This window comes from Babylonia areolata, chromosome 6 (genome assembly GCF_041734735.1).
Source record: "Babylonia areolata isolate BAREFJ2019XMU chromosome 6, ASM4173473v1, whole genome shotgun sequence".
Classification (NCBI taxonomy): domain Eukaryota; kingdom Metazoa; phylum Mollusca; class Gastropoda; order Neogastropoda; family Buccinidae; genus Babylonia; species Babylonia areolata.
This window is the reverse complement of record NC_134881.1, coordinates 20,421,096-20,444,061: the sequence shown is the minus strand read 5'-3', so window position 1 is coordinate 20,444,061 and position 22,966 is coordinate 20,421,096. Positions and strand designations below refer to the sequence as shown.

The window sequence follows — 22,966 nt, the reverse complement described above, 5'->3', positions numbered from 1 at the left end:
GTGTGTTGAGAACATTGCTTTATTCAGTCTTGTTGGTGCAAACAGGAAAGCACACTTAAGAGTTTATTCCATAGGAGTTGCATTCTTTCTCTGCCTCAGCGACAGTTTGAAAACAGCCTCAGATCTGAAGAATTATCTCAAAGAAAAAAAGCATGACTTTACAAAACAGCACTTGCTGTTTTATCACACAATCTCATACTTTCAGTAATGCGGTTTAGCTATTAATCTTTGCACTGTGCTTGATATTACCTTGTGCTGGTATTTTATTTGGGTTTTTTTTTTCCCGTTAATTTGATTGATTGATTGTTTTTTCATATACCAGCCATTTATGTTTCTGGGAAAAGTGCTTGAATGCCAACTGATCTTATGTTAATGTGCATGGCATTCATTTGCAAAATCTGAAGACAGATCTTGTGTCGTTTATGTGGTAGTGTATTGGTGAGGTAGACATCAGTCAAAATCAGAGATGTTAATCAATGTTAATGTAATCTTCTGCTCTGTGATATTGTATATGGAGATATGTCAAAAAAAAAATCTGAACTTTTAACAAGGAAATGATCATACTATATGCACAGGGATCAGTAAAAAAAAGATGAAAAAAAGAGCTTTAAAAAAATAGATTGAATGTCATGAAAAGTTTAGTGAAAGGAGGGTTTGCTTTGTTTTGTTTTTGATATCAGTAGATAATGTTTTATTATTTTTTTTAAGTAACAATAGAAAGAGGGAGTGAGATATATGATTTGGTTAATAAAGTTATTTTTTAAAGAATTTTAGTGAACAAGGGTGTCTTTTTGATAAAGGCAAAACAAAACAAATCAACAGTAAATGTCATTTATAATTTGGTTATTTTAATAAGGTTATTTCCGAAAAAAAAAAAAAAAGAGAAAAGTAAAACAAAACATTCATAAGAGAAAAAGTAAGTTTGTTTATAAACTTGATAATGAGGTTGGTACAAGTAAGATGCAGCATTATGGACGAAGGTGGAGTGATTTACAGAACATTGTATTTATAACTGTGGTTATCTTAAGCACCAGAATTAATAAGTCACATCTTTCTTGTGAACTAAGGCATTCACTTTCCTGCTTTGTATAATTTCTTTTGTTGTTTTGACTTTTTAACATTGTTAGTTTTGTGAAGGGGACATATATCTAAATTGTCGTCTTGACTTTTTAACATTGTTAGTTTTGTGAAGGGGACATGATATCTAAATTGATAAAGAGTTTGCAGTTCTGATCTCAAACTTCCATGTCCTTTTCCTAAGCAGAATTATGGCGAATTTATGTTCCACTTAGCAGAAGTAATTATTGGGTGTGTTTATTAGGAAGGTGAATAATTTATGTGTAATGGATGATGGATTATGTGTCGAGTCATCCGTCAGTGTTAGTGTGATGATAAAAGTTGCGTCACCATGTTGTGTAAACTCCATTTTCTTGTTTGTTTTTCAGTTGTTTTTATTCATTTCAGTTTACACAACAGAATTTGTGAGGAGGGGTTGTTTTGTGTGTGTTTGTGGTTGTTGTTTTTTTGTTTTTGTTTTTTCTTGTTTTATTCAATCCAAATGTATGAATAGGTATGGCATCACATTCACTGGCCTTATTTTAAATATTTTTTCAGAAAAAAACACCCCAGCTTATGATAAAGACTTTCTTCATACATATAGGTTGAAAATGGCGGGAGGTAGAGTGGACCCTGTTTGTTGGGATTTGTGAGGGGGATGGGGGGGGGACCTGTTTGTTGTTCACATGTTTTGTGATGGGCTTATATGGATGTCCCTGAACATGTAGTGTTGCTAGAGGGCGCTGGGGTTTGCAGAGCCTGGCCATTAGGTCATTGGCAGGTTGCACATTGTCTTAGGTAGCTGTGCCTATTTTTCGTGTGTATCTTTTCTTCCTCTCTTTCACATTTCTGCTGTCAGAGATAGGTGAACAGTAGTATAAGAAGATGGACTAAGAAGTTGGATTTTCTCTGTGTTTGGTTTTCTTAAAGCCAAAAGTATAGGAGAAGCTAGCTTCAAACACCAAAGCAGAACAAGGAGAAAATGTTTTACTGCATCATTCTGTTTGGTGATGCAAACCACTTTCTTCCTTTCCGCATTTGTGGGCAGCAAGTCCGATAATCACTTGCATCCATGGGTGGAGAGGGAGAGGCTGGGTGAGAGGGCAGTAGGATCAGTCTGGAGATGCTTGTCATATTTTTTTCTTTTGCAGATTTTAGAGTTAACTTTTCACCTTGTCATATGCACTTTGAGTGTGTGTGTTTGTGTATGTTTATTGCTGTGCAGTGTGGATTTTATTCTGAAAGCCTTGAAACTGCCTTTGAAGTATAATTGAAAGAGAGAGAGAGATCAGCACATTTTTTTTTCTGCTTTAAGAATTGAAATGACTTTAAATAAAAGTTGTAACATTCATTTAGCGTGATGGCCTCTTCAGGCAAAGGGCATAAGTATTGATGAATTAACACACACACACACACACACACACACACATGCACATGCACACACAAATCAACATGTTTTTTGGCTCTAATTGTGTGGAGGTGACTTCTCCGTTTTTGCTTTCAGACCAAGCCGAAGTCGAAAGACAACAACAGAGACGAGCAGTTCCAGCTCAATGTCTGTGTCAGACCGACAGAAGTTCAGCAACGCCAAGTCTATATCTTCGGATCAGTTCTTTGGCAAAGACACAGACGTGAGTCAAGGAACAGGCGTGGGTGGGGGGATCAGTTTCATACAGATTTCCATATTCAGTGGCACATCTTTGAGAAACTGAACTGAACTAAATTGAACAGACGACACGTACTGAAAACAGCAAAGATAAGAGAGATACACAAAAACAACAACAGAAAAACAGCTAGAGATATGAGAGATACTGTGAGATATACAGAAAAAACAACAACAAAAACCTTTCATTGATAGGGAATGTTTCTTTATTGAACTTATTTTCTTCATGTTGACACTTGAATGTTCTGACTATTATGAAACATATGATGTCAAAGTTATCGGTTGTGTGGGTGTTATTTTGTGTGTTTGTTTTTTTGTTGTTTTTTTTATTTATTTTTTTCAGTTTTTGTTTTTGGTATTGTTTTTTCAACATGATAACATGAAATATGAAATTCAAAACAAAAAGAAAACAAAAACAAACCTAAAAAAAAAAAACTGGAGACGCCAGTCACTGTGTTTGCAGTTTGAGACACGGCAGAACCTGAGCCGGCTGGAGGGCAAGTCCAGTATCTCCAGTGATGATGTCTTCGGCACGGGCCACAGCAGCAAGTCGTCGAGCAGCTACGGGTCCTCGACCCCTGACCTGCAGGACATCAAGGATGGGGTCAAGCAGGGCATCACCAAGGTTGCCGGCCGCCTCTCTACCATCGCCAATGGTGTCGTGTCCTCTCTACAGGTGATTTTTATTTTTATTTATTTATTTTTTGGGAGACCTTGCCTTGCCCTGAATTTACTGGAATGTAGCTCTTTTTTTTTTTTTTTCAAAATTTTCTTGGGGTAGTGGGGTGATTGTGGTGTGATGTTTGTGTGTGTGCGTGTGTGTGTATGTATGTGTGTGCATGGTGTGATGGATTGTGGTGTGTGTGCATGAAAAGCATTAGATGGCTTCAGTTTAAGTCATGGTTTTGTTTGTGTACATTGTTGTATCAATTCCTGTACTTTGTTCCTGTTGTTGTAGCACTTGTACGTAAACGTTTTTAGCTGGTTAGAATTGGTTGCACAGTTTTTTTGTTTTCAGCACTTGTACTACATTATGTGTATTATCCAGCTGTATGTGTGTGTGTGTGTGTGTGTGCATGTGCGTGTGTGTGTGTGTGTGTGTTTTGATCTTCACAATGAACTCTGAAGGAAGTCACATGAATTACTGTAGTGTTGTAGTGAGCCCTTCACTTAATTTTTTTTGTTTCTTTTTCTTTCATGGCAACAGCTTGATTTTGACCATCTTTATTTCTGACCAGAGCCTTGATCAGTCACATCATAGCAGATTTGATTCTCTGTTCCAGGCAGTAGATAGTATGCTAGTTTCTGTCGCACTGGAAAAGAACAACAAAAAATCCCCCCCCCCCCCCCCCAAAAAAAAACAACCCACCCCCAAAACAGCAACTCTAGCACATTATCTGTTCATGTGTGACTGTGTGCATATGTGCATGCACATGCTTTTCTAAATGTACAAAGGGTATGTTTACCAAAATTATGATAGACTGGATAAAAAGCAAAGAAAGAAACACCCCTTCCCCCCCATCTTCCTCCTTCGCTGCCCCCCCCCAACCCCCGCAAAAAAACCCAACCCAAAACAGACTAAAAGAGAGGGTTAGCAGTTAGTAAGTAAAGCACAGTGGGAAATCTAGAAAGAGGTGTAACTGGTTGATGGGAATGAATCTAGAAAGAGGTGTGACTGGTTGATTGGGAATCATAATGACGATAATGATTATGATAATGATGATGATAATGATTTGAAAAATGATGATGATAATAATGAGAAGAAGGAGAATCATAGTAATAACAATACTTGATCAGAATAATGAAACATTTTTATAGCACCACAGACATCAGAGTTGTTCCCGTGCTTATCATTTATGACCATGCACACTTTTTTCAGCTTACATTTTGTTCTGTGATCAGTGGTGTTGTCCGAGAAACCCATTCCACACGACTCTTCACTGCCCTGTTGTGTACAAAACAACAGCAAAAAAAGTTATAAATTGGTTGACAGTCCCCCTAACCCCCACCCCCACCTCAGCCCCCCCCCCATCTTCCCATATCTTCCGCAGATTTGCAATGGGTTAAAACGAAAAGATCCTTTGTGAATCTTAAAAAGCATTACTGAACCTATTTATTGATCACTTGTCACAAAGCACCACATGTGTGTTTTTGTTTTGCTCACTTGTCTTGCCCCCAGTTTTACCTAGCCACTGTTTTCTTGTCACTGACATTTTGTGTTTGGTTGGTGTGTGATTTTTGTTTCTAGAGGAAATAGTATCTCTTCCCCCCTCCCAACTGGCAAAGAAGGTAACAAAATATATGGGACTATTGTCTGGTTACGCTTTATATTTCGTTCGTTTTGCTGTTTGTTTTTATTTTTGGGTGGTTGTTTTTTTTCTTTCTTTTTTTTTTTGCAGAGGGAAAACAAAACCAAGTCTTTGTTGTATACCCTTTAAAGTTGAAAGTTTTGTGTGTGTGTTTTGGTTTTTTTTTGTTTTTTTTTCCCGTTATACTGTTGTTGATGAATGTCTTGAAGTTCCCATTGTTGAAATGCTTGTCCTGGGGGCTCTTGTGCATTGTTCTTCCCTCTGTTTCTTTCTTTTTTTTTTTTTTTGGAGGGGGGGGGGGGGGGTTCTTTTGTTTTCTTTACATTTAGCTGTGCTTGTTTGAAATATGGTGTTGGTGTAATGTGGGCATTTTGTGCAGAGAAAGCTGTTGACATTGGATGAATGGAAGTCACTAAATCAAGTCTTTTGAAAAGCATGGTTTCCATCATCTTTGTTTTGTTTTTTTCCTTTTTTTTTTCTTATAGTTAATTTGTTTGTTGAAATTAAGTTGTACTTCCATTCATATGCATACTGTTTTGTATATAAGTGAGGCAGTTTCCGCAGCAGATATTTATCTGAAGAAAAGAAAAAATTGGAGCTCATTTCCACATATTGACTGTTTATATTCAAAACATACATTTAGCGTTATTTTGAGACGCCTCTGTGTTATTTAAGTTCATTGTGTTGTTGATCGTTATTGTTTTCAGTATGGCACATAAAAAATCAAGAAAGATAGAAAAAACAAACAAACACCCTAAACAACAACGAAAAACAACAACCTAAATAATGATGATGATAAAAAGAAAAAAAGAAAGAAGAATGGTGAGCTGAAGCTGGCCCAAGTGATGTCAGTCACTGGGCTTCCTGAATTTTACAGCTCAGTTGAGAGTGGTCATGGCAGCGGGTAGGAGGAGTATTGAAACACAAACAACAAGAGAAGATGCCTGGGACTCTCCGGTCTGGTCCCTGGTAGAGTGAAGTACAGTGTAGGTTATTGAATTATTGGACCCCAAGAACTACTTGTAACTTTTGATGAGAAAACACACCAGCCTTGGAGAAAAGAAAAGGAAAAAAAAATCACAAAAATTCAAATAATACTCCAGAGTACATATTAAAAGCATGTGTTTCATTGAAGGAAAATAAATTGAAATAATAGCTTGCTGTAAAGAAAAAAAAAAGCTACAGTCACTGCCTTTTTTTTTCTTTTGTATTATTTAAGGTATGAATTGATGCATCACATTTGAAAGAACAGAAAGAAAAGAAATATTAGAACATTAGTTTGGTTTTTTTTTACAAAGAAGTTGATGGTTTGTGTGCTGTTATCTTTAAGGGGGGTGGGGGGGGGACAGGGCAGGAGAGATGATGAAGAGATCCATGTTTAATAGAGTGATGGGATTTCTGATGACAGTCATTGAAACAAATGAGTTACTTTTTGATTAATTGATTGATTGATTTATTTTATGATTATTATTATTATTATTACTTTTATATAAATATATTTAGCTGTAAGCATGTATGAACTGCTGTTGCCGACAGTCAGCAAGGAAGTTGGCTTCGTGGCATGGGTTGCGCCCCCTGGCATGTGTTCTATTGGCTGCTTTGTTGGTTCTTTGCAGTAATGACCCTTAAAAAACATGACCTCCCAGCACACACAGCAAAAGTGAGTCTGTCTTGTGGCACGTGTGGATGATGTTGTTTGTATGTTTGCGACACTGTTATGAGTTGCAGGTGTCCTGTATCGTAAATGTGTTGTAATTAACACGTGTTGTTGATATTGTTGTTTGAACACATTTGTGAGAGAGAGCTATGCTTTTTGTACTTTTGATACATGTTTTTGTGTTTGTGTGTGTGTGCTTTTTCAGGTCTTGTTTTTGAGGAGCTCTAATTTTATTAACGCTGTTAATGAATTATTTTGGAGTGCTAGTACGTATTGCTTGCATGAGAGCTTGCACATGTACCTTTTCTGAATTCTGCCTTGTGTTTTTTTGTGTTTTGCTTTGCTTTTTTTTCATTTATGTGTGTGTGATTGTGAGTGTGTGCATGTCTGTGTGTGTGTGTGTGTGTGTTGTGCGGTACTGTTTTATGTTGAACAACTATTCTGTTTATGTTTTGAAGTTTTACAACATTTTTGTAGTAAGTTTTGAATGGTTTCATGATATTTACAGTGTATTCAAGGGGAATTTAAAAAAAAAAAAAAGTTAATAATGGTTGTACAATTATGGATTTAAAAAAACAAATTTCTTATTAAACTCTGCCAAGGCAAGTGACCTGCATGGTTGTAACGTTTGGCGGTGCACACAGAGAATGTTTAAAGACAACACATTGATCAACTTTTCTAAAAGGTAGTGGTTTGTTTGCAGTGAAGTAATGCTTATCAAGGTAGCATTTGTTCAACAGAGGGGAATAGATACACAAGGCAGGTAATGAAACACCTGCTTCTTATGAAGTGGCGAAAGTCTTCTTCACATGCACAGACTCATGCCCACTCACTCATACACTCTTACTCACTCACACGCACATGGTCATGGGGGATAAAGAGAGCAAAGGTAACAATTCAATTTCATCTACTTGTTTTATTTTTTTTTAAAACAACTAAAAGATATATCAAAATGGATTTGTAAGTACGGCTGACTTTCTAGGAAACTGCAGTTTATAAACAGGCATACATCCGTGCATACTATATCATTTTCTTTCCTAATTCTTAGTCTAAGATACTTACTAGTTCAGTCTTTGATAGGCATGTTTTCATTGTCAATAATATGACTGTCAATAAATTTTAGAAACATTAATTTAGAATACCACATTATGTCCGTTTTTTGTGCTTTTTAAAAATTGCTTATGACTTATATGAGTGAGCAGTATTTACTGAATTACAATTACATTCCGTAGTAATTGTAAGGAAACCTTGTTTTTTTAGATATGAATGGTTGACCATTTCAAGTGGTGTATTTGTACAATACATGTGTCAGTATGCAGATTGTGTGTGTATGTGTGTGTGTGAATGTGTGTGTGTGCTTTGAAAATGTCAAAGGTTTAATTTGATGACTGTGGAAGGGCCCATGACGTGAGTGTAGTATGTTTGATTAATTACTGAATCACTTAGGTTTGATTGAGTATTGGTATTGCTGGTGCTATTCTCTTCTTTTCTTTTCTTTTTTCTTTTCTGTTCTTTTTTTAATTAAAAAAAAATTTTTTTTTACTTTTCTTTTCTTCAGACTGTTCATTTCACTATCGGAGCAGCTTCAAACACATTAATGTTTTGGAAGAGTTTACTTTCAGCAGATGTGTAACTGTGGCCCAACATGTGTCCTTGTATGTGTTGAAAAAGATAAAAGTTTGTGTGTGTGTGATGTGTGGTTTGAATTAATGTGTACGTTTGCATGTGCTTGCAAAGCTTGCGTGGTGCATGTGTGTGAGTGTGTGCTCGCATGTACACATAGCATTTGTTCTTAAATAACATACGTGTGTGTGTTTTGTGTACCTCACATGCATGTGTTTATGAATATGCATTTGTGTCACATCTTACGTCCACAGAATGTACTTCAGGAAGAGTATTGCGCATAGAAGCTAGAATATTTAGCTGCATGCTTGCAAGCATGTTTGTATGTGCATGAATTTCATGTGAAAGTTTTCTCCTGTTTGTGTCATGTGTGTTTACATTATCAGCTCATTCTGCTCCAGGTGTGAAGTATTTCACTCCAGGCTGATCATGAGCATTTGTGTACCAAATCTCTCCTCCAGTTTCTTTCATTTTTGCTTTCTTCTTTGTCTTCATCTTCTTCTCCTTCTTCTTCTTCTACTACTACTACTACTACTACTACTATTTTTTCTGCTTGTTATTGTTGTTGTTCTTGACTTCTGCTTCTTTTGCATTCATGGGCTACCACTCCAATGTTCACTGGTATGCATAAGTGCATGACTTGCATGCTGAATACGTTCTTGTTTCCACAACCCAACGAACCTTGGCATGGATTACATACAGGATCTTTAACATGTGCTTTTGATCTTCTGCGTTCATATTATACACATAAAGTGAGTTCAGGCACTTGCAGGCCTGCACATTTGTTGACCTGGAAGATTGGAAAAAAATATCTCCACCTTTAACCCACAAGGTGGCATAACCAGGATTCAAACCATTGACCTTCAGATTGAAAGTCCAAGGCTTTAACCACTCAGCTGTTGCACCTATCATTTGCTTTGTGAACAGTTTTGCTTTCTCAGCTGAGTTGTTCACAAAAAGCAGGAATACAGATTTGCTGCTGAAGCTGTTCAATGTCATGGCCTGGCTTCGCTGACGAAGATCTAGGAAGGGCGTTGTCCACGTCTGATGCAGGCACGCTCATGGCTGACAAGGCCAATGCGGGAAAAGCAGAGTCGGCCGCAGCGGTTGCAAGGGAAAGTCTGGTCTGGGTTCGCGGCTGCAGCGTCGTGGTTCTTCCTCCTTCTGCGTTTGTCCTCAAGGCTGGCCCCGCGGTTGTTTTCGAAGGAGGAGACAGCTTGGTGGATGGTGCGTCGCCAGGTCTCTCGATCAGCGGCTACTGCGGACCATTGGCGATGGTCAATGTGACAGGCACTGAGAGCTTTCTTCAAGGATTCTTTGTATCTCTTCTTGGGTGCTCCTCTGTCACGGTGGCCAGTGGACAGTTCGCCATACAGCGCGATCTTGGGCAGGCGGTGGTCCTCCATCCTGGACACGTGCCCTGCCCAACGTAGCTGGGTCTTTAGCAGCACTGCCTCGATGCTGATAGTCTTTGCCTACTCCAGGACCTCGACATTTGTGATGTAGTCACTCCAGTGGATGCTGAGGATGGTGCGAAGGCAGCGCTGGTGAAAGCGATCAAGCAGTCGTATGTGGTGCCGGTAGGTGACCCAGGTTTCGGAGCCATACAACAGGGTGGGCAGTACAACAGCTCTGTACACACTGATCTTTGTGTCTTTCTTCAGGTGTTTGTTGTTCCACACTCTCTTGTACAGCCTGCCGAATGCGCTGTTTGCCTTTGCAAGTCTGTTGTCGATCTCCTTGTCGATCTTGGCGTCAGACGAGATGGTGCAGCCTAGGTAGCTGAACTGGTGGACCGACTTCAGCTCTGTCTCACCGATGTTGATGTGAGGAGCGTGGAATGCTTCCCGTGGGGCAGGCTGGTGGAGAACTTCCGTCTTTTTCAGACTGACTTCTAGGCCGAAGAGCTGCGCAGCCTCTGCGAAGCAGGACGTTATACGCTACAAGTCAGGTCACCTGAAGTCAAGCAAACTTATTCATTATCTCTGAGGAGAATTTCACATGTGTTTTAAGGACGTGCCACTATAACACCACAGAGGCTATTTGTGATGCTCATCACAGAATCAGTAGCACGTCAGTGGTTATGGAATTGATTGGGTTTAGGGAAAGAAAGGAGGAGAATCGATGTTGAGGTTATGAGAGCATTATTGTTCAGATACCAAACATGGTTCCAAATTGAACGGAGTGGTGTTTGATTTATTTATTTTGTTAGTAATTTAGTATTATTAAGGTGTTTTTTTGGTTTTTTTTAATTTATTTGTGTGAAGGAGAATTGTGGAAGTTTCTTATATGAAAATGAAACAGGTTAGTAATTGTACCTCATGTTTTCTTGTTGTTTGATATTGTGATTTGGTATCTAAATGACTTTCGTTAAGATACATTTATCTTGCTTTCAAAGGTTGAGTAACAAGCTGAGAAATGACAGCTTATTAACTCACAAATTGAACTGGAGAAATGATCTCTTACTTGCACTACAGGCTTACAATGATTTTCAGATGCAGTGCTTAGGGTATTGCATAGTAAAGAATGGTGCCATCATTTTCAGGCCACAAGACAATTTTTTCACTCTTCAGTTCTCATTCTTACCACATCATGTGGTATGTTGAATGGCTGAGTGATTCCGTTTTGGCCCCCTCCACTGTCATGCTAAACAACTAAAAAATCACCTTCTTTATTTCGTTTAGCATCTTTCCACTACTGTCAGTGACTTGAAATAAATAAATAAATAAATAGATAAAATAATTTTAAAAAAGAAAGAAAAAAAGTGGGGGTGGGGTAGATTGGGAAGGGGGTGGGTTGGAGAACAATCCTGATAATTCAGATACAAACAGTCAAAAACACAGTGAAAACAAAAGCAGTACATTCATGCCAAATGATGGAGCTAATTAAGTGTACATACCCACAGACACCATCACCTTCCACCCCTTCTCTCCATTCCCCACCCGCCCACACACCCCACTCACTCACGCACACACACACACACAAAGCACACATACTCACATACAAACATATGTAAGTGTGAACTCATGCGCACATACATGTTTAGATTGATTTCATTTGTATTGATTAATTAATATAAATCTAGGAAGTCAAGGCTGAGGGTTTATATCAGCACACCAGAAAGCATCAAGCCACCCTGCAGGCATTTTGGGTCTATGGGTAGACTTCAGCTCGTGTTCTGACTCTGTCTGCTGGAAGCTTAGTTGACTCATTTAGCCCTTCGCCTGAGCATTGCCTGGTTGTTTCATGAAAACGATGTACACATTCTTACATCTATCTATGCATAAACCGCAAGCAAAGGGAACTAACTTCTACAGTATTTCCAGCTGTGTCCCAACATGTCAGTTTTGGAAGAAGAATCTGTGGATTTCAGTATTTTTATCTTCGTTTTTCCGCATCATTATGACAAGGGAATCTGCCGAGGCTGTAAACTCCCAAGGGTTGAATGGGTTAAGCTTGTTGGTGACTTTGTGTGTGTTCTGTCACACCCTGGACATGGATATATAAAAGTGCATGCATCAGAGAATCTGTCTGGCTGCAAAAGTCCAGACCATGGACGACCTGACAGTGGCAAACCACTGCAGGATGTGTGGTCTCCTGGCGACCTAACATCAAAAGTTCCCTGTGGACTGCCAACTCAGGGACTGCGACAGACGAACCCGGGTGTGGTTGTATATTGTTATATGGGGGACTTGAGTAATGTGGGAGTTAGGCCACTGAAACAGTACGGAAGATAGGACAGGGGGGAAAAAAAGCAAAAAAAAAAAAAACAAAAAAAACCTACAGTGGTACACACTTTCTGGAAGACAGCGCAGGACGGGCAGAAGAGGGAGATCGGTGATGGCTGGAAAGGAGGAATTTCGCTGAGTGTCCTGTCACACATCCTGGTGATTGTAGTCAGGTGATGGCCTTCAGTTCCACAGGGCACGAAGAGGATGAACTGTGGTGTGCTCTTTCTGTTGCCTTCCACCCACCATGGAAACCTGCAGTTTTGGAAAATGGTGGTTTGATAATGAGGAACAGAGGGATCACCTTTTACTTAGCCTGAGCCCCCTACACTTCTTCCAACCCCTATCCCATCCCCCCTGAACCCCCCCCCACCCCCCCCCCCCCAAAAAAAAAAAGAAAGCCTGTTGAGGTGGTGGTTCTTCATTAGTGGGCTGCAACTCCCACGTTCACTTTTATGCACACGAGTGGGCTTTTATGTGTATGACTGTTTTTACCCCGCCATGAAGCTGCCATACTCTGTTTTCGGGGGTGTACATGCTGGGTATATTCTTGTTTCCATAACCCACCGAATGCTGACATGGATCACAGGATCTTAAACGTGTGTATTTGATCTGGGGTTCAGGCACTAGCAGATCTGCACATACATTGACCTGGGAGATCATAAAATTCTCCAACCTCTATCCACCAGGCACTGTTACCGAGATTCGAAGCTGGGACCCTCAGATTGAAAGTCTAGTGCTTTAATCACTCGGCTATTGCACCATTCTGTTGAGGTTAGAAGTCAAGGTGACTGCTTGGACAGAGAGAGAAGTGGACCTTGAGACATGAATTAAATGTGTTCTGCTGTCCGAACTGACTTTTGTTTGGGTGAAATATATGTCATCATAATCTCTTAACTTTCTGTCTATCTGTCTTTCTGTCAGTTATTCAAATCAGTGGTATGGATGCTTCAAATACTTATGCTGCCTTGGACCATGAACAGTATTTATGATGTAGAGGTGACTGTATCAGTGTATGCTAGAAACATAGAATCATTATTTTAGAATTGAATGATATGTGTATATGCATGTTAAAAGGGAGAGAAAATAATTGAGAAGCTTGGAAAGATGCATATTTGAAGAGATATCTTTTTGTTTACCTTTTTAACAAACTTTTTGTGTGTTGCAAAATTTGTTTTTAAAAATGAATAAAGACTATGTTGAAAATGAATATTTTGTAAAAAAAAAAAAAAAAAAAAAAAATTGTCCTCGTTTTTGTTTCAGGATCGCATGAATTAGATCCATGGGTGTGGAAGACTCATGCAGCGACTACGGCCACACAGCACAAGCTTCCCACGTTCACGTGACGACGACGACAGGACAGACAGACTTCAGTCCCCAAAGCCCTTACTCCTACTCCACCATTCTTCAGCCTCATACCATCATACCTTCCCCTCCTCTCTCTCGTCCCTTGCTCATAGTATAACAGCAGATCACTCCCTGGATCCGTGCCTATGTATGTTGTGAATAATAAAAAGTCTGTGTACTGACTGTGGGGGAAAAAAACAACAAACAAAGAAAAAAGAAGAAAAGCTGGTTATAGGTCCAGGTCAGCTCAGGCCTGGAGATTGTTTCATTCATGTAGTTTTACTGTTTTTTGGTGTGAAGGTGCATTTGATAGATGCCATTCTGCCTGATTGTACTGACGTTCCGTTCCTCCACATGATCATGGTTTTGTTGTTGTGGGGAAGGTGTTTTTTGGGAGTCGGTTGGACGAGAATGATTTGGCTTCAAGATGCTGAACGTTTTCTTATCAATGCCTTTGAAAGTGTAAGGATCTACTGAACATTTTGTGATTTGATGCCTTTGAAAAATATGAGGATCAAAAGTGAAACTAGAGAAGTTGCTGGTAGCTCTTATGTGGATTATGCTTCATGTGGTAAAAGTGATTTGGTTCAGGCAAAGAAGCTGGGGTGGTGGAAGTAATGGGCAAGTATTTACGAGGGGAAGAGGGAGAGAATTGTCAAGGTGATACTTGCTGTGATTTGTCAGAGGATCAAGCTGTCTTTTTATTAATTCATTTCTGTCAGTTTGTTGTTGTTTTTTTCGCATTATTTCAGTCGAAAATGTTACCAGCTGTCTTGAATTTCTGTCAGGTTGAATGTTCATTTCTTTCTTTTCTGATAGCAACAGATGACAAGTCCTTTTGCGGGTTGGTTAGGCTGTTTGTATCATGATCTAGTTTGAATTGATTGTAATAGAAATATCTGATATATAATTTGAGTGTCTGTGTTTGTTGTTGGTTTTTTTGTTGTTGTTGAATAGGTGTAATGTAGTTTGTGGATTTTGTACTTGTAGCAGGTAGCTTCAACAGTCACTGCCCAAATGGCATTGCCGAGGTGCAGCGCAGCTGTGGTAGGTATTCATCACCTGGGCTTTCAGTGTTGTATGATCCTGAGACTGCATGACACAAACCTGCCAGCACTTTTTTTTTAGAGAAAAAAACAGCAGCAACAAAAACTCTTGAGTAGGAACCAAAGAAGCAATGTTATATCATGAGGAATTGACCAAATTTCTTTCTTTGGTATTGGTTGAATGTGACAAGTATTTTGTTGGGGGATAGAGAAAACAACAATATCAGTGTAAGTAACACTGCAGAAACACACACACACACACTCTCTCTCTCTCTCTCTCACACAGACAAAAAAGAATGAACAGCTACACAATGGGAAGATCAGGACAGCTTGAATGGGAATTGCACAGGCATGTTTCTGCTCTAATTTTCTTGTCTGATAGTCGTCTGACTACAGTGATAGTGAGGAACCTGTGTTTTGCACCATTTCCATCTACTTCATATTCAGTATTTTAGTTCAAGTTCAGACTAAGATTCCTCATGCAATAGAACTGTGCTGTGTTTTTTGTAGTGTTTCACAGCTTATTTTGCAGGTTTAATCTTCCCATTCTTCAGCTTTTTGGAGTCCGAGACATTGTGGGCAGGGCTTCAGTCGAAGGGGGTATGGTTCATCCTTACCCCAAGGGTTTAATGAGATTACGTTGTGATGCATTCACGAGGAAACCACGTGTGTCATTTTTGTCAAGATTGATTACGTCTTGATTGCATTGATCATGTTGATTTTAGTTCTGAATCGGCTAGCAGGAAAATGATGTTCACTGATTGTAGAGATTGATCTCTGGAGTTTGTTACCACTGATGGGTTGAATGGTAGTGTCAGACGATGGATGTTGTGGAGCATGATGATGATATGATGAACAGTGTGAGTGTGCTGTGATTTCACAGAATGTCAGCCGAGAGGTCTTCATGAATGTCAAAGCAAGTTTGTGTGGGTTTTTTTTTGCTTTAGAGTTCACAGCAACATTCTGCTGTGTTGTTTCACTGTGTTTCTTGAACGCCGTGCTAGCAATTCGTGTTGGCTCGGATGGTGATATAAAATGTTGATCTACTTTTGGAACAGTTCTGTGTGCACGTATTGGTTATGCGCATGTACAAATTAATACTAATGTATCAGAGGGATTTGTTGTCTGGTTCAGTATATAGTTTCCATAAACAGGTCAATCTGGAGAGAGGTTTTCTGGACAGGCAAAGCTCTTTCTCTTGCCATCAGTGAGTTTTGTGTCTCGCATAACAAATACCTAAACCTCCCTAGTAGTTTCCTACCTGTAATTTGTGTAAATAGCTGCAGTTTGTTCATTTGCACAGCTTGTCCATTGCTCAGTGGTGATTGTAAGTAAGGGCGAAAGGGATTGCACTGGTATACATACATCTCTTTCCATTCTTCATGTTCCACACACTTTGGAAGACCCCTCCGGGACTGGTATTTGTGTATTCAGAAATGTGGTTTGTTAGGTGGGGGCATCATGAGGCTCGTGTTCATATTTATTTTATTATTAATTTGTTTTACTTGTTTTGTTGGTTGGCTGTATTGTTATTAGATGATGTCAGGGCATTTATAGTGCGTCAGCAGCGACTTGCGGAACTGGCAGTTTGCTGCTGTTGAAGCTGTTCAGCATTGATTCAGATCCTTCTGCTCATAGCTCAGGTGATGGCATCAGATTATTAAAAAAAAAATGACAATGCTGCACACACACACACACACACACACACACATGCACACATAGGCCCACATGAGTGCACACACACACACACTTTTACAATGTTTCCTGGTTGAAGGGATGCATAGAAACAGCACAGTTAGTTAGCAACAGCTGCTTTACCTCAAGTGATTTTAGTGGTCAGTGAAAAAAATACAACCCCTTCCCCTATCCCAACTTCCTCCCCCCCCCCCCCCCCCCCCCCCCACACACACAGTCCCCCATTCCCCACCCACCCTTTCCCAATCCCCCTACACCCCCAAAAAAATCATGAGAAAGAAATCAAAAGTTTCATACAGGCATAGTTTGAAGGCACAAACCTGAACAGCTTCCTGGAAAGTTAACTCGGATTTACTTTATTTTATCAAAGGCACAAGTGGGTGACAAGTCTGAAAAGAATTCTCATACTGTATATCTTGGATGAGGGGCAGACATTTATCCATCTCTCATCCTGTATATTCTGTAAAATCATCCATCCATCCATCCATCCTTCCATCCATCACACAGAAAGATGCAGGGGGGAATAGGGGAATGTGGTGTTGCATTTAATTCTTATGAATTGAGTTTGTTAATTTGATTTCCCACTGGCACATTTTCAGACTGGATTCTTCATCATGTATCTCTTCATTATTTTTGGTGTATGTTTTGTTCTTGGCTGTAAATAGTGGGTGGCTTTGTTTTTCTCCTTTTTTTTTTTGTGCTTAAAATTCTTAGCCGAGGGACTGAGATTTTGATTTGATTTTTAGCATGGACGAGTGGTTGGTATCCTGGATGGGTAATACATATTAAGTAATGCATGCATGTGTGTGTGTGTGTGTGTGCAGGAGGGGGTGATGTGATGTCCATATTCTCTTCTGTTGTGGAAGTTGTGACAGTAGGGAGGGGAAAGAATGTTAGAGCACTGTGAACAGTGATGTGATGGCTAGTTTTTTTGTTTTTTTTTCTTCTTTAGTGTTTTGTTTTATCATTAAGGAACTGGGTCTGTGTGATGGAATGTGATGCTTTACTGGTGAAATAATTATTTGATATTCAACAGAACATGAATAACTGCTCTTTTTTTTTTCCTTCTCTTTCTTTTCCTTTAGTCTTTGTATTGTGTATCTATCATGATGACATTTTTTTTTCCTTCAGAGATAAGTTCTGTCATTCAGATATAGCAATCTTCTATTTTCATTTTAAAAGCAGTGAAAACAGATAATTGAAAATTCATTTGAAGTGAATTGCTTCCAAAAGGAAATGTTGAAATAAATTGTAACAATTTCATACTCTGGTATGTCTTTTTTCTTTCATTTGGTTGAATGAAATGAGGTATTTTCTCACTGTCTTTGGCATGGAAGGATAGAAATGGTTTTCTTGTTTTGGGTTTAAAATTGTTACCTTGGAAACAAACCCATGAAAGAATTAGTTGAAGTACATTTGTACTCACATAGCATCGCCCCCACCACCCCATCCCCCAACCCTCCACACAGTTCCTACAACACCTTTTGGGAAAAAGAGAAGAGAGTGAAATGACAACTGGAAGAAATCAAACACAGGGAATGCTGACATGTACCACTGTCTTGTCTGTCAACTGAAACGGTTTTCAGCAGTTGGATTAAACTTCAACAGTACTCTTTTTTTTTTTGTCCCTGTCAAAAATGACATAGATTAAACTTGTATACAGATTTTGGCAACTAAAATTCAGGAGGTGAAAATTTAACACATATTTAAGTCGACTTTTGCATTAAATTCCATGACAGCATGATATTCTACATCCATGAGAGACATGTTACATGAGTGATGTTTGCTGTGTGTATGATCAACAAAGGGTGTTCCTTTTTTTTTTTTTTTTTTATTTCTTTACCTCATTACCTTTTGACAAGCACGTGAATCAGCCTGAAGAAAGGTTTTCGTTTAAATTGTCTGAAGCAGACAATGAAGTATTTTGAGTTGGTCTGAAAGGGCAATGGATGCAGTTGGGAGAGAGACTGGAGTGGTGGTGATGGGAGGATGGGAATTGCTGAAGAAGAAAGGAGAAAGAATTAATTTAAGAAATTAAAAAAATATTTGAAAAAAAACAACAATGCTGCACACACACACACACACACACAGCTTCAGAAGATGAACTCGTTATTGTCGTTTATTTCAATGTGGGCAGGGAACAGTCGATTGTCGGCACACACACACACACACACACACACACATCAGTGAAAAAGATGAACTCGGCACCTGATCGTTTATTTCGATATGAGCAGGGATCATTGTATTGTTAGCGCCAGCACACACACACACACACACAGAGGAGAGCTTCAGTTGATGAACTCAGCACGTGATTGTCATTTATTTCAATATGGGCAGGGAACATTGAATTTTCAGCACACACACACACACACACACAGATTCAAAAGATGAACTCGGCACGTGATTCTCGTTTATTTCGATATAAGCAGGGGCAATTGCACTGTTGTCAACTCTCTCTCTCTCTCTCTCTCTCTCTCTCTCTCTCACACACACACACACACACATGCGAGCCACTGTGCACCAACACACGGAAAACGTTAAACTGAAAACGCACACACACACGCTCCATCACTCACAAACATACACGAACTCACACAGAGTTGCATTGAAAAAATAACATGCATTCACACACACGGATTCTGTCTCCAACACACTCTTGCACACGCACGCAAAAATGCGTTATCCACACTCACACACACACACACTCACACGGAGTTGCACTGAAAACAATACTCACACTCTCTCTCTCTGTGTAAGGCTTCGCGGTCAGCAAAATCGTAGTTTTTCTTTACTCGGCCACAGTGCTGTAGTCTGGGGGCTTGAATCGTAGAAACTACGGACGAGTCGTAGTATTAGGCAGGCCTGTGAAACAAAGTCCAAATGAGAGACAAGCAGGCGCTACGAACAACAGTAATTATTTCATGCAAGTGATGCAAATGAAACCTTGGTACTTCCGCTATAATTCCCAGATCTAAATAACGCGCACTAAAACTGCAGCCATGAAGGGTATTGCCGCATTCTTGCTTACGTAATCAGTTTCAGAAACCGACTCAAAGTCAATTGCTACAATGTTTTTGTCACAATTGGTGCAAAGTAATTTTTTGCGAAAAGTAACAGTTTGCAGCCCGGCTGGCCGAGGGGTTGAGCAGAGATGGTGATGGTGATGCATGGTGATCGCGCGCCCATGCCTGCGAGCGTGTAACTGTGATTGTGTGTGTGTGTGTGTGTGCGCGCGCGCGCACCCCAGGTGGTGGAGAAGCACGGACCTTTTTCCAGCCTTGATGACTTCAGTTGGGATGCCATCTTTTCCGGGAGCTTTGCCACAGGCGAGGAAGTCAATGGCCTTACTGAGTTCCTATTCAGAAGGCGGGATGTCGAGTTCTTCCATGACAGGGAAGTTGGGGTACTCTCCACTGCTGCGTCTGCGACAACGTTCTCTCTTGAATAGAGCTCCTGGCAGTGTTGCACCCATCTCTCTACCTGCTTGCAGAGTCCACTGTAGAATATTTATATGCAGTAAACACGTCCATGTGTGCGTTCTGTTCAGAATTTGTATTTCTTTTTATTGTGAACAAGAAAAACGAAGTCATGTCTTTGAACACAACCTACCTTCTTGTAGGCTTAACTCACTGGGAAGCGGTTTTTAGAATTTTCGGATTTCGGAACGATTCTCAACGAAATAAACCATTAATGATTCGGAAATCCGGCTTAATTCGGGAGACTTGCAACCTGTTATTGGTATGACTGTGAAGATTTTTTTTTTTTTCATACTATGTTTAACTTTTAAGCCAGATCTATTTGGTATTGGCAGACAAAGTATTTCCAGAGAAAATGGCAGTGTTAAAGTTTACCACAGACACACTTTGTGTGTGTGTGTGTGTGTGTGTGCGTGTGTGTGTGTGTGTGTGTGTCAACGTGTGTAAATAGTGTGTGTGTGTGTGCATGTGCGTGAACGTTTGTAAATAGTGTGTGTGTGTGTGTGCATGTGCGTGAACGTTTGTAAATAGTGTGTGTGTGTGTGTGTGTGTGTGTGTGTGTGTGTGTGTGAATGTGTGTGAATGGTGTGTGTGTGTGTGTGCGTGTGTGTGTGTGCGCGTGTGCGTCAACGTGTGTAAATAGTGTGTGTGTGTGTGTGTGCATGTGCGTGAACGTTTGTAAATAGTGTGTGTGTGTGTGTGTGTGTGTGCGTGCGTGAACGTTTGTAAATAGTGTGTGTGTGTGTGTGTGTGTGTGTGTGTGTGTGTGTGTGTGTGTATGGCGTGGGTAGAGAAACAGGAACAGGCGTCGAGAAGTGTTGCCAATAAAATGTTCTCGGAGGTTCTGGTACGGTTTTTATTGGACAACTCGTCTTCGTTGAAAAAACCTTTCCTTTTGAAGAAAACAAAACAAAACAAAACAACCCCCCCCCAAACCCCAACCAACCAACCAGCCAACCAAAAATGATGATGATGGGGCTTTATTTTCATTCCACCCTACCCTCCCTGCCTCTGCCTGTCTTTCAGTCTCTCTTTGTCTCTGTCTGTCTGTCTGTCTGTCTCTGCTCTTCCCCCTCTCCTAAGCGCGTTGGGTTACGCTGCTGGTCAGGCATTTGCTTGGCAGATGTGGTGTAGCGTATATGGATTTGTCCGAACGCAGTGACGCCTCCTTGAGCTACTGAAACTGAAACTGAAATCTTCCCCCTCTCCCTCCCTCCCTTCCTTCCTTCCTCTGTGCATCTCTCTCTCTCTCTCTCTCTCTCTCTCTCTCTCCTTCTCCTCCTCCTTTTATCCCCCCCCCCCACCCGCCACCCCATTATCAGTCAAGTTTATGTTATGTCATTCTGTCTTTTAATTTTTTTTTGTTTGTTTTCACACTAGACTGTCATGATTATGGGGAATTGTATGACGTTACCACCATGCAGGACGTACTTGTATCAAAGACACTGAAAAATTACGATGGCTTGTATCAACCGCTGCTGCAGTTTATCAGGTTTAAACTGACGACACTTTGTCTTACTCATCTTAAGGAGAGAGAGAGAGAGAGAGAGAGAGAGAGAGAGAAGAAACAAAATCAAAAAGAAATGGGGATGGGGTTGGGGGGGCAGGCCGGGGGAAGGGGGGGGAGGGTAAGGGGGGGGGGGGTGTATGTGTAAATTAAACACGCGTAGCATACAGCGGGGTACAGTGGGAGAGAGAGAGAGGAGGCATGTTAAGTTAACAATGCTAGCACACGGCGTATGATCTAAGGTTCTACTGAAATCCCCAAGCACCCAGACCTTGAAATAATACCGACGTCTTGTTTAGTCTGACAACGTTAATTTAATAACGTTCCGATTGTCTGTTTACGTCCACGTCACAGCCTCACTAAAAAAAACCAATCAGTGTCGAGGCCACACGATTTTTATTTATTTTTTTTTTTTTTAATGAGGTATTAGTTAGGAGAGGTGGTGGGTAGGGGGTGGGGGTGGGCGGGTGGTGGGGTGTTACGGGAGGGGGGGGGGGATATCCGTTGCCAACATCCGTATGCTGAGCGGAAGTGTGATAAACTTTTTTTTCTTTTTTTTTTCTACAGCACCGGAAGCTTTTGTCAAAACATACAGTGATGAATCTTCTGATTCCATCTTTCTTTGTGTTTTGTTTTGTTGTTGTTGTTGTTGTTGTTGTTTTGTTTATTTTTTAAGGTTTGGGCACCTGAATTGAAAGTTATTATCGAAATGGCAAGTAAGTCACAAGAAAATGGGACAAAAGAAGGGGAAAGAGAAAAGTTGTCGAAGTCAGGTCGACGGGCGCAATAGCCGAGTGGTTAAAGCGTTGGACTTTCAATCTGAGGGTCCCGGGGTTCGAATCACGGTGACGGCGCCTGGTGGGTAAAGGGTGGAGATTTTTACGATCTCCCAGGTCAACATAATGTGCAGACCTGCTAGTGCCTGAACCCCCTTCGTGTGTATACGCAAGCAGAAAATCAAATACGCACGTTAAAGATCCTGTAATCCATGTCAGCGTTCGGTGGGTTATGGAAACAAGAACATACCCAGCATCCAGCATACACCCCCCCCCGAAAGCGGAGTATGGCTGCCTACATGGCGGGGTAAAAACGGTCATACACGTAAAAGCCCACTCGTGTGCATACGAGTGAACGCAGAAGAAGAAGAAGAAGAAGTCGAAGTCAGGAGGCGGGAGGCGGGGGGGGGGGGGGGGGGGGGGGGGGGGGGGGATAGGGAAACGGGCATTCTGGAAGTGTTTGCTTGATTGAAGACTTTATGAAAACACTACTGCCGGTCTGGTTTGGTGGGTGAAAAGTGTATCAGGCAACGGCAGCTAGATTCTCGTCTTATTAATAATAATAATAATCAGCGAAATGGATTCCGTGTGTGTGTGTGTGTGTGTGTGTGTGTGTGTGAGAGAGAGAGAGAGAGCGTGCGTGTGTGTGTATGTATGAATGCGAAAACTGGCAGCACAGCGTCAGTCACAATAGCTGTACCAGAATACATTACTCAAACGCTCTAACGGAGGCGAAATCTTAATTAAACACTTATTCGAAACAAGACTTGAACAAAAGGGATATTTACGCTTTCTCTCTGGAAGTTTTTTTTTTTTTTTTCTTTTTTTACGTCATTCAGCCCATTACGTCACATTCATTTTTTGTAATATGATTACATCTTTCTCTCTCTCCCTCTCTTTCTTTCTCTCTCTCTCTCTTCTCTCTTTCCTATCTTTCTCCTCTCTCTTTCTCTCTTTTTTTTCTCTCTCTCCCCCCTCTCTTTCTCCTCTCTCTCTCTTCTCTCTGCCCCCCCACCTCTCTCTGTGTGGAAAAGCATGCCAGTGGTACGTAATTCATATTGTAATCATTGCTTCCATTGATGG

At 40.5% G+C, this 22,966-nt stretch overlaps 1 protein-coding gene across 7 annotated transcripts in view; it reads left to right on the top strand.

Moving 5' to 3' along the window:
• The window catches only part of LOC143282818 (ADP-ribosylation factor GTPase-activating protein 2-like), a 44,784-nt gene extending 27,395 nt beyond the window's left edge, over positions 1-17,389 (top strand). For 4 of the 7 annotated variants that reach the window (XM_076588613.1, XM_076588611.1, XM_076588612.1 and 1 more), the window contains 3 exons: positions 2,561-2,687; positions 3,183-3,395; positions 13,300-17,389. In XM_076588613.1, the coding sequence (XP_076444728.1) occupies positions 2,561-2,687; positions 3,183-3,395; positions 13,300-13,314 (355 nt within the window). In that variant the 3' untranslated portion in view covers positions 13,315-17,389. Of the gene's footprint in view, positions 1-2,560; positions 2,688-3,182; positions 3,396-4,967; positions 5,009-6,644; positions 6,689-13,299 lie in introns of all 7 variants that reach the window. The other 3 variants (XR_013055311.1, XM_076588610.1, XM_076588609.1) reach the window with 3 other exon arrangements.
• Positions 17,390-22,966: the final 5,577 nt, after the last annotated feature.